The sequence below is a fragment of the Sceloporus undulatus genome, chromosome 1 (genome assembly GCF_019175285.1).
Source record: "Sceloporus undulatus isolate JIND9_A2432 ecotype Alabama chromosome 1, SceUnd_v1.1, whole genome shotgun sequence".
Lineage (NCBI taxonomy): Eukaryota > Metazoa > Chordata > Lepidosauria > Squamata > Phrynosomatidae > Sceloporus > Sceloporus undulatus.
Genome location: NC_056522.1, coordinates 56,965,429 through 56,979,545, shown reverse-complemented (window position 1 = coordinate 56,979,545; position 14,117 = coordinate 56,965,429). Strand labels below are relative to the sequence as shown.

Here is a 14,117-nt window from a genome sequence, read left to right as displayed (position 1 = left end):
TTTGTAGTCTGGTCTGAGGCACAAGAGCTCTGTGACTGGGAATGACAATGTTATTGTATTATAATGCTCTCTCTTAATGTTGTCAGCCGCCTCGATCTAATTGGAGAGGCGGGGTATAAATATATTATTATTATTATTATTATTATTATTATTATTATTATTATTATTAAACTGCAAATCCCAGGATTACAAAGGTTTGGAACCATGGCTGAGGTGATTTTTGTATGCTGCTTTCTCCCCCTTTTTTCTTTTTTGACCAAAACTGGGCCATTCTTCTTCTTCTTCTTCCATAGAGCCATGCAGCCCAGCCCCATCCCTGCCATGCAGGAACTCTCAGTCCCAAGGCCCAGGGGCGCCATGGCGACGGTTGCCTGGCGACGGGACGCGGCCTAGCGAGGCCTGCGAGCGAAGCCTGCCTGCCTGCCTAGGCCGCCATGGACGCCGAGTCGCTGCCTTACGCCTTGGACCTGGTGGCTGGCAGTGGCGTCTGCCTCAGCCCCGAGAAGAGGGCGGCCTTGCGGACCTCGCTGCTGCTGGTGCGCCGGGACTACCGCTTCGAGCAGGTCCGCCTCTGGGGCCGGCTCCAAGGCATCCGCGGCGCCTACTACATCGCCGAGGGCCTGGGCCCGGACAGGGCTGGAGCCAGGAGCCGCCTCTATAGGTGGGCCAAAGCCTGGAGGGAGGCGGCCAAGGAGCCCTTACAGACATGGAGGACACTTTGGAATCCCTCCTGGACAGAAGGCTGGCATGGAGGACACGTCCTGGAAAAGGAGGATGTCTGGTCGCCAGGACGTATCCTCCATGCCAGCCTTCTGTCCAGGAGGGATTCCAAAGTGTCCTCCATTTTGAGCATGACTAACAAGCTCGAATTGATACTTATATTGAGAGAAACCAGGCGTCCTCCTTTTCCAGGACATGTCCTCCATGCCAGCCTTCAGTCCAGGAGGGATTCCAAAGCATCCCCCATTTTGGGCAGGACTAAGAAGCATGAATTTATATTTATAGCGAGAGAGACTAGACGTCCTCCTTTTCCAGGACGTGTCCTCCGTTTCAGTCTTCTGTCCAGGAGGGATTCCAAAGTGTCCTCCATTTTGAGCATGACTTAAAGAAGCATGGATTTATAATTATATACAGCAGTGTGACTAGACTTGGTCCTTCTTTTTCCATGAGATGTCCTCCATTTCAGCATTCAGTCCAGGAGGGACTCCAAAGTGCCCTCCATTTCGAGGAGGACTAAGAAGCATGGATTTGTATTTATATGCAGGGTGACCAGACATCCTTCTTTTCCAGGGCATATCCTACCTTTCAGCCTTCTGTCCAGGAGGGATTCCAAAATGTCCTCCTTTTTTGAGTCTGATTTTATATTTATATGAGTGTTTCTGGCTTTTATCACGTCCTCCATTTTGGTTGAATGGCCTACTACAGTTTGCAGTGCCTAAGTTGTCCTCCTTTGCAGCCAGGACATCTGGTCAGCCTGTTCACACTCTTTATCCCTTAGCATTTGTACTTAGTGATATATTTGTTTTTCTCCCCTCCTATTTTGGACTAGGACACCTGGTCATCCCGTATATATGTAAATAAGTAAATAAATCCTATAGAGCTAAAGGACTCTTTAGCTGCGGTCCATGGACTCCATGGAATGGCTTCAGAGCTTTGTGGTCAAGAAACTGGTAGCTTTCCAGCTTTGCATGCTGTGGAGTCTGTCTTCTTCTCACCAACTTCATTGATCATTTCTATGAGAAATTCGGCAGATCTCATAAACTCCTGTTCTTTCCCATCAATAAAATCTTTTGTTTGGTTGGTTTGTTGACAGCTTAAACTGTGTTGACTGGAGCCTTCTGCCCCCTCCTACTGAGGAAATGGTTGCAACGACTGCAGCGCTAAAAGGACGTTTCCAAGGGGACCCATCCTATGAATATGAACAACCTGAGAAGAAAGAAGATGCTGAAAGGCCATATGAAGAGGAAGCTGGAGTAAGTACACTGGGACAGTCCTTCATCTCTTCACTTAATTGCTCACAATGTATTTTCATGACTTGTGTTTGTGTGTGTGTGTGTGTTTTTAAAGAAATCAACTTTTCTTCTTTTGTACAGGGGAGGGTCTTGCCATCTGTGGATCTGAGCATCTGCAGACAGCAAACCCTGTTGTTTTCAATGGAGGTGCATGCACATGGCCATTCTAGTGGCCACACACACATTGGGGAGGTCCTGTGTTATTTCTTATCTAGGCGGTTTGGAACGGATCCCTGCGGATATTAAGGGCCAATTGTACTGCTTTCCTTCGTTGCTTTTGTTTACGTTATATTTGTATCCTTCCAGGTTGTAAAGAGTGCATTGGATTTCCAGGTGGTCTTTTCGATAGATACCTGCCAGGCTTCATTTGCCCCACACGTGAACTGCTTGGGATAACATCAGTTGATTCACTATGTTTAATTTTCTACAGCTGAAAGTTTATTATGTCTTAATTTGGAATGAGTTCCACAAGTGCTTCTGATGGCTTGTTATATTGGCAGCTGTTTTGTACAGAATATTCAGATGTGTTGTTTGTTTCGCAGTGATGCAACAACCATGACTTGAAATCTGGGATTCCAGAAATTTTGGTCTAATTGACTGGGATGAAGGAATATTGTGGAATCTTTAACTGATTTAGCATGAGCTTTCATGGATTTCAATTCACTTCTTCAGATACATGGATGAGTAGAATTTTAAAGCCCTGGTATTTAAACATACTGTATTATATAACATTGTTGGTAGAATCAAAGTGCAATTGGATACAGAAAGATGCAAATTCTGGCACTGACCATAAGTTTTTAAGGGCTATGAAATAGCTGTATAGGTCTATGAACTAGCTGTCCTGTAAATCTTAAGGAGTCAAAGCAATGTATTCTGCTTACCTAAAAGTTAATTCCCATAAGGTAAGAAACTTTTCTGAGGAGAATTCTTATGCTGCACATGCAACTGTGGTGGTAATCCATACATATATGTAATGTGCCAAGAAATCATTTTCCCTCTCTAATCCTTTGCAAATGGATTGGAATTTGTAAATACAACAAATAAATAACAATAATATTTTAGGTGTTGTATAGCTAGAAGTGGCTCATGCTCATTGGGTTTACAATTAATAGCAATACCAAGCTATACTGCTTACTGATGTACTAAATGTAAGCTAATTGCCCCCAACAAGCTGGGCACTCATTTTAGCAACCTACAAAAGGATCCCAGGCTGAGTCAACCCGGAGCCCCTGGCTGTATTGAACTCACAACCTTGTGGTTTTTGAGTGAGTGCCTGCAATACAGGCATTTAACCAATGTGCCTCCAGAATGGAGACATTCTTCTATTTGGATGACCCATCAAAATCCCATTTTTTCTACAAGTAGTCTAGATGACGTTCAGTACGTTCCACACCAGAACTGGGGGATAACACTTTTAAAATAGTTTTTAAAAATTTACCTTTTACTCTGGATCTTCCAGGAAGATCCAGAGTCCCCTGTTCCTGCACTGCAGTAGCTGTGTGCATGGGCATCCTGCTGAGCTGCCGGCTGCCATTATGGGTCATTCAAACTGAGATCAGAACAAGGCGCCCAGCCGTGTGATCAAGGTTGGGTGCTTTCATCTGACCTCAGAAGTGAGTGACCTGCAGTAGTGGCGGATGTCCCAGGTGGCTCATTGGGACACCCATATAAGTAGCTGCATTTTTGCAGGAGCTGTGGACAAGGTAATGGGGGGAGGTTGAGGTAGCTGTGATGCCAGGATACTTTGGACTGCCCTGGATTTGACCAAAACTTAGCTAAGATATGAGTTGGGAAAGGTCAGCTCTTCTCAAACAGCACAAAATAAGTGAGTTTGTGGTATTTAAGGAAGGATCTTGGAAGAAGTGGGTGTTCAGCAAAGATCTAAAGAAGAAAAAGAAATTGGTATTCCTGAACCCTGTTTCTTATGGCATCAGTAATAATTCTGTTCATATGTCATGGTATTATTGACTACAACCAAATATTGAGGTATTGAGAATCCACATACACTGATGAATAGATTATTGCCTGGAATTTTAATCTCATCTTCATCCCTGGATTTGCTGGGTCACACTGAACAATTTTCTCTCCCCACCACCAAGATTTGATTTTTAAAAACAGGATTAAAACTGGCTCATATTTCTTATTGCATATGAAAATGGATGAAATTATTTATAAAACAGTAGGAGCATATGTAGATCTCAAGAATAACAGTTGGAACTAAAAATAGCTTTGCTCAGTTTTTGCTGTAGCAAAAATGCAATATGGAAACATGTCTCCTCTATCCTCAGGTCATATATACTGTACAGCAATAATAATGGAAACACATTATCTGAAAACATTTCAACAAACAGAGCCTGATTTCACAAGTACTCTGTGGAAAACCAATAATTTTCACTCATCTTTAATCAAGGTTTAATCAGAATATATTTTCCTGCTTGTTTGTGGAAATTAGTTTCTTAGCAATTTTTTCCATAATTTTATTACCTGATTTTTTTCCAGCTTTATTTTTAATAGATTAAGGCAAGATACTTTAAACAGGAACTAAACCACACCACTATTTCCCCCGAAATACTTCAAACATATGAATATAATTCTGAGTTCCAGGCTCATTGAAAGAAAAGTAATTTTTTGGAATAGAGTTGGCATACTTATTGTTCTGCTATTGTTCTATTTTTTATTCTTTGTCCTTTGCTCCACAGATTCAGGCTGTAGCCTGGTCATGATGCTTTCCCCCCTTTATAATATTGCTAAAATTAGATTTTTTCTATCATCTTCTTCCGCTAAGACCGTAGTTGATGCCCTAGTTATCTCCCACCTTGACTACTGCAATCTTTTTTTGACGGAGCTCCCATTGTCCCACCTTAGTCCTCTGATTTCCATTCAACATTTTGCTGCTAACATTATCTTTTTAGCTCGTTGCTTTGATCATGTCACCCTACTTTTGGCATCTTTTCACTGGCTACCCATTCCTTTTATAATTCAGTACAAGCGTCTTCTCTTTTAATGTTTAAAGCTTTACACAACCTAGCTCCCCCTTATCTGTCAGTCCTTGTTTCATCTCACCATCGTGTTTGAGATTTGCAGTCCAGGAGCTCAAGGCTTCTTACCCATCCAAGGGTTTCTTCTTCCTTGGCTCGGCTTCATCTTTTTTCACTTGCTGCATGTACTCCTGGAACTGCCTCCCTGAACATCTGCAGACTATCTCTTCTCTTGCTAGTTTTAAATCCGAATGAAAGACTTGTTCCCTACAGCATTTGGAACTGTATTTTAATATTGTTTTATAATTTTATATTTGATTATACTGTACCTGTATGGATTAGTTGTTTTTACAGTTTGTATTTTAACTGCCTAACTTGCTTAATTTTGTATAGTTTATATTTTTTGACTTTTAGATTGTACACTATTGACAGGTTATATGCTGTTTTGATTATGCCTGTAAAGTGCCATGCAAATTTATGGCACTATATAAATAAACATTAATAATAATAATAATAATAATAATAATAATAATAATAATAATAATAATGCTGAATGATTGTTAGTATATGAGTATTTTCATACCTCTGAAGTTGCAGAAATTTGATTCTGTTCTATGTCCTATTCCAGTTTATGAATCTAAGGCATCTATGTATTAATACTTGTTTTTTGTTTTTTTTAAATAAAGTCCTTGCTCAAAGAGGAGATCCGTCTTGTAGCTACAGTACATCAGATAGATAAAGCAGTGGGTATTGTTCCACGAGGAGCATATGTAAAGTCACCACTTGGTCCTGTGCATGAAAACAGGAACTTTGAAGGTAATTGCTGTGAGAACATAGAGAATTTCTGTTTTTCAGTACATAAGTAACCATGGCCGATAACGTCTTCCAAGTTTGGTTTGGTAAAACCAACCCATATGTGAGCTTCTGTACATCTGGGACATGCTTGTTCTGCATTCAGACTCAGCCAACACAACTTGTCTTCTTTTTCATATGGCAGATATAAAAATGATGTGTCTGTACAGAAGGAGGTATGTGTGGAAAGTGCCCATTTAGAAATGTTCTTGCCTGTGTTCTGGTTTCAAGACAGATAGTGTGAAATTTGCTTCTGCTGATTGAATTTTTATAGACATAATGCAAATAAAATTGCCAGTATACAGGACTTCTTTATATCCTTCCAGTTTGTCCTTCTTCAGGGTAAATATGAGCTTGCTAAGTGTTAAATCAATTAAACTGTTTCATAATTCAACTTCAGAGTTTCCCAGCTTATGCCTGGCCCAATGCTGCCAGATTATCAGTTTGGAATCTAGAGAACTGGATTCAGAGAATCACCATTTTGTTGTTTGTTCAGAGATCTCATGGGGATAGAGGGAGGCCAATCTTAGATTCCTCCTACATCTTTCCTCTTATTCAGCAATGATCACTAGTATAGTAGTTGACCCTCATACTTGAAAGGAGTGTAGATTCTTCCCTTCTTTGTTTTTATTGCAGCAGCCCACTACTTTTAATCCTTTTCTACAATCTCAGTGGCAGTGGCTATCATCCATACAAAAAGAGAGAGGGAGGGAGGGAGATAAGGAAGAAAGCATTTTTCCTCACACACGGTTGACCTAGGTACTGTTGTAGGGAACAGAGAGAAATGATAGAGCCCCAAACCATAATAAAATAAGGAAAAAGTCCACTTTTCTGCCCTTTCTCCTCACTCACATGCTGACTTGAAGCATACTGGCCAGCCTAGGTACTGCCTATGTTATGGCAATATATTTAACAACCCTGCATTTGTAAATTAAAGTATAAAAGAACTGGAGGCCCTCAGTTATGGTGATACCCACTCATGAGAATGCTTGTACATCTGCTATCATAGGCTCAGTAGAATATTCACATTTGTTTCATTTGGATGAACTTGGAAAAGGGAGAAGTGTGTGATCCAGAACATGGCTTATTATTAGAAATAGTTTTCTTTTGGAGTTATCTTTGGGCTTTATCTCATGATCCTGCATGCTTTTAGTTGCAGTGTTAGCTTGAAGGATACTTCTTTTGTTGTAAACCTCAGTAAGATTGCAACAGCCACCAGTTCATATTGGGGTGCTTATGTGGAATTGCTGATAATGCCCCCAAACAGCACAAGATGACCAATTTCTAGAGGTTTTCTAACTGTGTGAACTTGTTTAGTGCCATCAGTAGTTAAATATTTTATAAGTCCATTAGATAGTGAGTCATGAAAAATGGCCATGTTCTTCTTAAAACAGTTTTTTCAATAGTGCCAATGTTTGTTTGTTTTTATTCATGCAACAGGTTTATCGCTGACAGAGGGCAAAAAGTTAAGCTCTTATTTCCACTTCACTGAGCCTGAAAAATTGAAAAACAAAACTCTCTTGGAGAAAGCTGACTTGGATCCAGCCATTGACTTCTTGGATTCTCTTGAACATGATATTCCTAAAGGTAAGTCAGAAGTGGCGTCACAGGATTTTATCAGACTAGCCTGCTGTCTTGCCATAGTTGTGTTAGTTCAAGAATGGAAGCATATGGATTTGGCATAATTTTTAATCACATTTTTCTCTACGATAGTACTTTAGCAATCCATGATCACGTATTCTGCTTTCCACACTGCCAAACACATGCTGGTAGCTGCGATCACTGCTCTGCCCATCTCCTGAAGGGTGAGGCTGTTGCATGCACATTTCCACACCAGTCCCATGTTTGCGACTGCCAACCATCTCCTGAGGCTGGCTGATGTGTGAATGAACACACAGCAGCTGGCTTTGGGAAGTTGTTGGCAGCTGTGATTGCAGAAAGGGGGAAAGGAGCAGAATTACCCCCATTTACACCACATGACTGCCTGAGAAGTGAAACTGCAGTGGACGGGACCTATTGCATGAAGGAAGTAAAGAAACGAGATTGAGAGCCTATTGAGAGCCTATTTTAGATTGTAAGCCTGAGGGCAGGGAACCATCTAATTGTATGTACAGCGCTGTGTAAATTTACAGTGCTTTATAAATAAAGGTTAATAATAATAATAATAATAATAATAATAATAATAATAATAATAATGATGATGATGACAGATTTTGCCTGTCAGTGAAAAGGTGCACTACAGTACCAAATGGAATGCAAGACAGCAGCAGGATAGACATGCCATTGTGTGATAAGTACTAGTCAGAATCACCTTTATCTTGTCAAAATTCTGCTTTTATAGCCTCATGTGATAAAGTCTATACATGGAAAATTAGTGCTGTAGATCTTTCTTGCCTGTGTTAGCAGAGATGGTTTCTTTTCACTGTGTTATTGTTGTAACAAAAAAACCCTTAGCTTTTATACAGTGTATTTGTTAATGTTCAAAGCATTATATGTATTGGCTAGAATCTTATTAGTTCAGTGTGGTAGCAGTTGTACTTTTTCTAGTGTACTGCAGTAGCATGCAATCTGAGCAGCCTATTTCTCCAATGTGGGCTGACATCCTGTTAGGAAATGATGATGGTGTATGTCCAATTTACATAATCATGGCTTTTTTTATTGTTGTGGAGACTGGAATTTTGTGCATACCACACAATGACCAAAATCCCTTCCCATAACTTAAAACATCTTTCTGCTGCAGCCCCCCAACTCAACCATTTTCTAGCTTGTGGAGTGTGGGGTGGGGCAGGGGCTGGGGGAGTGCCAAAGAAACATCCTGCTATTTTCCTGTAGTTGGATGTGTAGTGATAGGCATCCTCCAGAACCTCCTCAGGTCCTCCAAAGATCCCAAGGATGATTTCATTGCTTCATTATAGAAAAATCGTAGGATGTTTCTCTCCAGTGGCCAGGAAATGACTGTGGGTGGGGCTGCGGTCTAAAAAATGTAGGTTTTGAAGTGGAGGTTGGATGAACAATGTATGGTAGTTATTCATGTTCAAGTTATGTGATACATCTAATCTGGGGTATTGGCTGTGGCTTCTGTTGCACTGTGTGCCTGTGGCCTTTTCCCTCTTGCCACCACCACTTATAGCAGCATAGTTATATTGGCATAGAGGATCAACCAGGTTCTGTCCAGTATTTCAGTTCTTGGAACAACCCAGAAAGATAGGTCCATGCTATTATTCTTATCTTCCTATTTTTGAATGCGGGAAGGAAGCTGAGGATGACAGTGACATACCTGAGGCCACCTGGCATATTTCTGATTGAACTGAGTTTTGACATCCTGCTTGTAATTCCCTCTCTATTTATGTGTATGTACTTGTTTACTAGAAAGATGTACAACCCATCTTTCTCAAACAAAACAATTGAAATAAACTTCTGTATGCAAAAACAAAACCAGCTGCTTTGAGTCCAAGCTTTGGGGAAAAGGCAGAATGATAATTATAAATAAATAAATAAAATGTAATTTTTCTTCCTTAAAGAGTGCAAAAAACAGCATCCAGTAAAATCAGATTGATGACATCAAGCAGTAAAAGTGTGTGTTCAAGCTAAATGCTAGGCCAGTTTTCATAATAATCCATCATCTGAAAAATACAAGGTTTCTAGTCCTATGAATTTTAAAGTAAACAAAAGCCATACTGGGGCTGTCACATCCTTTCACTGGACAGCTTTGTCTGCTTCTTGTGTCAGCACCCTTGTCTGTTTGAACTCACTGTTTCCTCCTAATTAGAAAGGAGTTGCAGCAGCCAGTACCCTGCTGGGTGAGATAAGATTGCTGATGATAGAAGAACTTTTATAGGGTTTGAAGCCTTTTGCTGCCCCTTTCTATCCTCAATATTGCTTTCTCTTATCTAAATGGTGTCTTGTTAACTCTAACCTTATGTCTTGAGAGGTTAGGTTCAACTTTTTTTGGATAAACTATTGCACTCAGCTGCATGGTCAGCAATTTGTTACTTTGGCAGGATAGAATGGAACAGTCTTGAGAATGAAGGAATGTGTTGGTACATTTATTATGGGATATGACATTCTTAGTTCCTAGTTGCAGTGAAAAGCCATTGTTTTCTCATAAGTGCTGCTCTTCCTGTTCCCTCTTTAAGCATATTTGATAAGATTTATTTTATACAAATTTTAAGAGGTTGAAATTATGAGTCTCTGGAATTTAGGCTAGAATCTCATTTGTCAGTTATACCCTTTTTTTTAAACGAATGTGTACCTTTCATATATTCACCATCTAAATTCCTCTTTCCTACATTGAATTTGGGAAGTTTATAAGCATGCCCAAAACATGGTGAAATAACCTTTTCCATTCTTGATGTTGATTTTTACTGTTCTGAATCTGTAGTAGATTAGACCCAGGAACCTTAATTGATTTTTTTTTACATAAAATAGTATGAGAGTTAAAGTTGTCAGCTCTTATCTGTTAAAGAGGCACCAAACAAAAAATGGTTAAGTCATTAAGTTTTTTTGGGTTTTTTTTTCATTGGCCTTTCTGGACAGTGTTAGGGATTGTACCAAAGCTGATTTGTTTTTCAGAATCACTCATTTGTCATCTTTACTTCATGAGCAGAGCAGCATGTGACAGGCTCCCTTTCTATCAAGTACCATGGTGCTATGACATAGGCCACCTACATGGAAGCTACAGAAGAAGGGCTTTCAGCCAGGAGAGACTCAAAGACCAGGGATAGCAGACTAAAGAATAAAGTCTGAAAAATGTGCATGAGCTTTCCAGCTTCTGTGCCAGAAAGTAGCAATAGCACCTGGAGCAGTTTGGCTTATTACAGAGTGCTATAAATCTATACAGCTTCCAAGGGGTTTCTGTCATAAAGTGGATTTGAGCAACTACACAGACTTTGAGAAGGTGTGAGAAAGGAGGATATTTGTGCAGTGATAAGTGTAATGGTACTCAGATTTGTAGTTATTTGTCTCTCTCAATGCAGATATCATTAAATTAGCAAAACAATCCAGATGTTTCTTAATCCTGTATGGGAAGAAGAAACTTCCATCATTATTGAACGCTTGCGGGGACAACTGTATATAAACGTATTTGATTATTGAATTTGTATTCTATTTTGTATAAAATGATATAAGACAGATCATAATCAAGCAGCATTCTTCACTGTATGGCACAATTTCTATTCCATACAAAATACTGACATGGGGTTTGTCTGCAGTCAGATTTGTTTATTTAATCTCAAGGCACAGGTTATGCTTAGATTTATATTGCAATAATTTCAATATTAAGTTAATAGTAGTGTAGTGGTGTAGTAGTAATAGTAGGGATGCAGTAGTAGTGGTAGGGACGCGGTGGCTTAGAGGTTAAGAAGCTGATTCTGATGATTGTAAGTTCGGAAGGTTGGCAGTTCGAGGCCCAAGTGCCATGTGACGGAGTGATCGCCTGTCACTAGTCCCAGCTTCTGCTAATCTAGCAGTTTGAAAGCATGCAAGTACATAAATAGGTACCCCTTTGGTGGGAAAGTCACAGCGTTCAGTGTAGTCATGCTGGCCACATGACCACTGGAGCCATCTTTGGACAATGCTGGCTCCCTTGGCTTAGTAATGGAGATGAGCACTGCCCCTGCAGTTGGTTACAACTAGAGAATCATGTCAAGGGAAAACCTTTACTTTTATCTTTAGAATAGTGGTATAGTGTTTGAGTGTTGGACTCTGATTCTGGAGACCATGGTTCGAACCTTGGCTCAGCCATATAAACCTACTGGGTGACCTAGGACAAGTCACACTCTCAGCCCCAGAGAGTGGCAATGGCAAATACCTTCTGAAGAAAACTCCCAGGAAAACTCCATGACAGGGTCACTTTAGGGTTGCCATAAGTCAGAAATGACTTGAAGGCACACAGCAACAACAGGGTAGTTACATTGAATTGCATATGATTTTTACATATGTTACTTAATAATGAATAATTGGTCCTTGCACATTTTGGTCCTTGCTCAGATGTACAGTACAGATATATACAACACACTGTAACTATACTGACACACTGGAGCAAAGTACATCTACTGTATGTAACAAAAATATTTCACAAAAATGTTCTCACTTCCAGCTCTTTCCCAAAGTCACTGAGGATTATGCTCATTGCGTCACATTCCCAGGTATTGCCTGTTGGCCTTTTCATGTTTTCCTCCATGATCCTGAGAACAGCCAAATGGGGATTGTCCAACACTGAACTTCCTTTGCAAAACTGAACTTTTTCTGTGCAGCCTTTGGTAGAGCCATTTGGTGAGCTTTCTCTGAATAGTCACACAAAACCTTCTACTGATGCTTTCATAAGCAGTGCACAAGCCCTGAGTGCTGGGAGGATTGAGGCTAAGAGATGTGAACCTGCTTTATCTCCAAGCATTAGCACAGCTAATTAATTCCCTTTTAAAGCCACCTCCCCAAGTGATTAATCCTCCATTGGGTTCTGTCTCCAGCTATTCAAGAAAGCCTGAGTCTGCAGAAAGTATTTACGACCCCGAGCCAGTATATGCAGACTGCAAGGCAGCCTGTTATCAGGGTGGAGGTGGGTCTAAGACAAATGGCTGCCTATCTCCCAGGTGGCCTTGCAAAACCCAACAAAGTGCTGCCCTGTGCTGGCCACCTACTTTCACCCAGCCTCCCTTTTCTGCTAACGTTTCACAGATGTGACCTGAGCCCTCTCCTTTCATAGCTTAACACTAAGCAGCACCTCCAGAGCCCCGTGAAAGCTGTGAGCCAGGGCACTCTCCTTCTCAGCCTGCCAAGAGCCACATGGGGACAAGACCTTTCAAAGCTGCTTTACTCAACTAAAAAGCTTATAATGGATAAAGGGGAACTAGTGGTGTTGGAGAGAAAATGATGCTGTTAAGACAGGGGTGTTGATGAAGGGAGAAGTGGGGGAGAGTCTAGTGATGTCTCTCTAGTCTCTTTCTCAATGGAAAAAGACAGCTGCACATTGAAAAATGTAGTAATAGTGTAGCCCTTGAAAAGAGTATAAAATCCCAACAGGCAGCATTAGTAACATAGTACAATGAGTTGCTGAAGTAGCTGCTCATTTCTGGAGGAGAAATGACTCCCTAGACTATGGCTAAATTCATCTGGTCAGCAGCCAAGGTAGCAGGTAATTGGACTTTTGTTTTGCCTGTGCCTTACAGCTTGTGCTTCTTGTAATACTACCTAAACCCTTGGGCAGCTGTACCAGTTATTTTCCAGTAGGGGACACTGTGGTGTCAGTCTTTGTAGCAGGGAGAGAAGAGCAGAAACCCTAATAAAGTAATCTGAGAAAGATTTGGACTCTTTAGTGAGGTGAGGACAGAGAAATCAGACTGTGTGTGGTATATGTTGACCTCTTGAACTGTGGCTATGGAGAGGAGACTGTCAGCCCTGCTAGAGTTCACACAATTTTTCAGGAAAGCATGTTGGCCTTTTCAGCAGATTTCTTAGTACCATCATCCTGGTTGTGTTCAAGTCAAGGTCTCTCATGATTTGCCTTATCAAAGGCCACACACTAGGCCTTCTCATGCCAAAAATGTGTGTCTCTATTGACAGTTTAGGTTCGGGTGCTGCTACTTCTACATTGATCATAGGGTGTTCCTTCAAGATGTGACGTTTTCTCTGGAACAGATCCTTTTTGGGACATGGTAACATGATCAGTGCCAATTACAATTATTGCTTTTGATTTTCTGGCCACCCACAATACCCAGTGCTTATATTTCATGTGTTTTCTTCTGGGTATAATAGACTATTATATTATTTTGGGGTGGGGGTTCCAACACTGAAGCACTTCAGAGGCCATATTTATTCTGAAATTTTGGCTGGTCTTCCTAAAGGAGACAGTTCATCATTTCTGAAGCTGCAGAATATTTTGCTTGTGCAGTTACTAACCAGAGCAAATGAGGTCAGGGATATGCATTTTAGTGACTGTATTTTAAGATTTCCCCCTAAAAATTAAAGGTATAAAAACCTTTCTCCATGCAATATACAACTTAGCGCATAGTGCATGCCCCTCCCCCCAGTATTTGTGTTATAATCTTGATAAACTAGAATATGGGGCTGAAATGGTTAGAATAAAATTCAACAGAGACAAATGCAAAAATATTTCTTTAGACCACAAAAAACTAAATGCACACTTATAGGCTGGGGGATACTTGGTTTAGCAGCAGTACATGTAAATACCTTGGGATTATTGATCATAAGTTCAACATGACCCAGTGGTGTGATGCTGCAACAAAGAAGGCATTAATAGAACTGTAGTTTCCAAGAC

General features: G+C 40.6%; 1 protein-coding gene across 1 annotated transcript in view; it reads left to right on the top strand.

Moving 5' to 3' along the window:
* The first annotated feature begins 369 nt into the window (after window positions 1-369).
* The window catches only part of RSPH9 (radial spoke head component 9), a 29,620-nt gene continuing 15,872 nt past the window's right edge, over window positions 370-14,117 (top strand). The window contains exons 1-4 of the mRNA XM_042446981.1: window positions 370-661; window positions 1,814-1,973; window positions 5,677-5,806; window positions 7,283-7,429. Coding sequence (XP_042302915.1) covers window positions 435-661; window positions 1,814-1,973; window positions 5,677-5,806; window positions 7,283-7,429 — 664 coding nt within the window. The 5' untranslated portion in view covers window positions 370-434. The remainder of the gene's footprint in view (window positions 662-1,813; window positions 1,974-5,676; window positions 5,807-7,282; window positions 7,430-14,117) is intronic.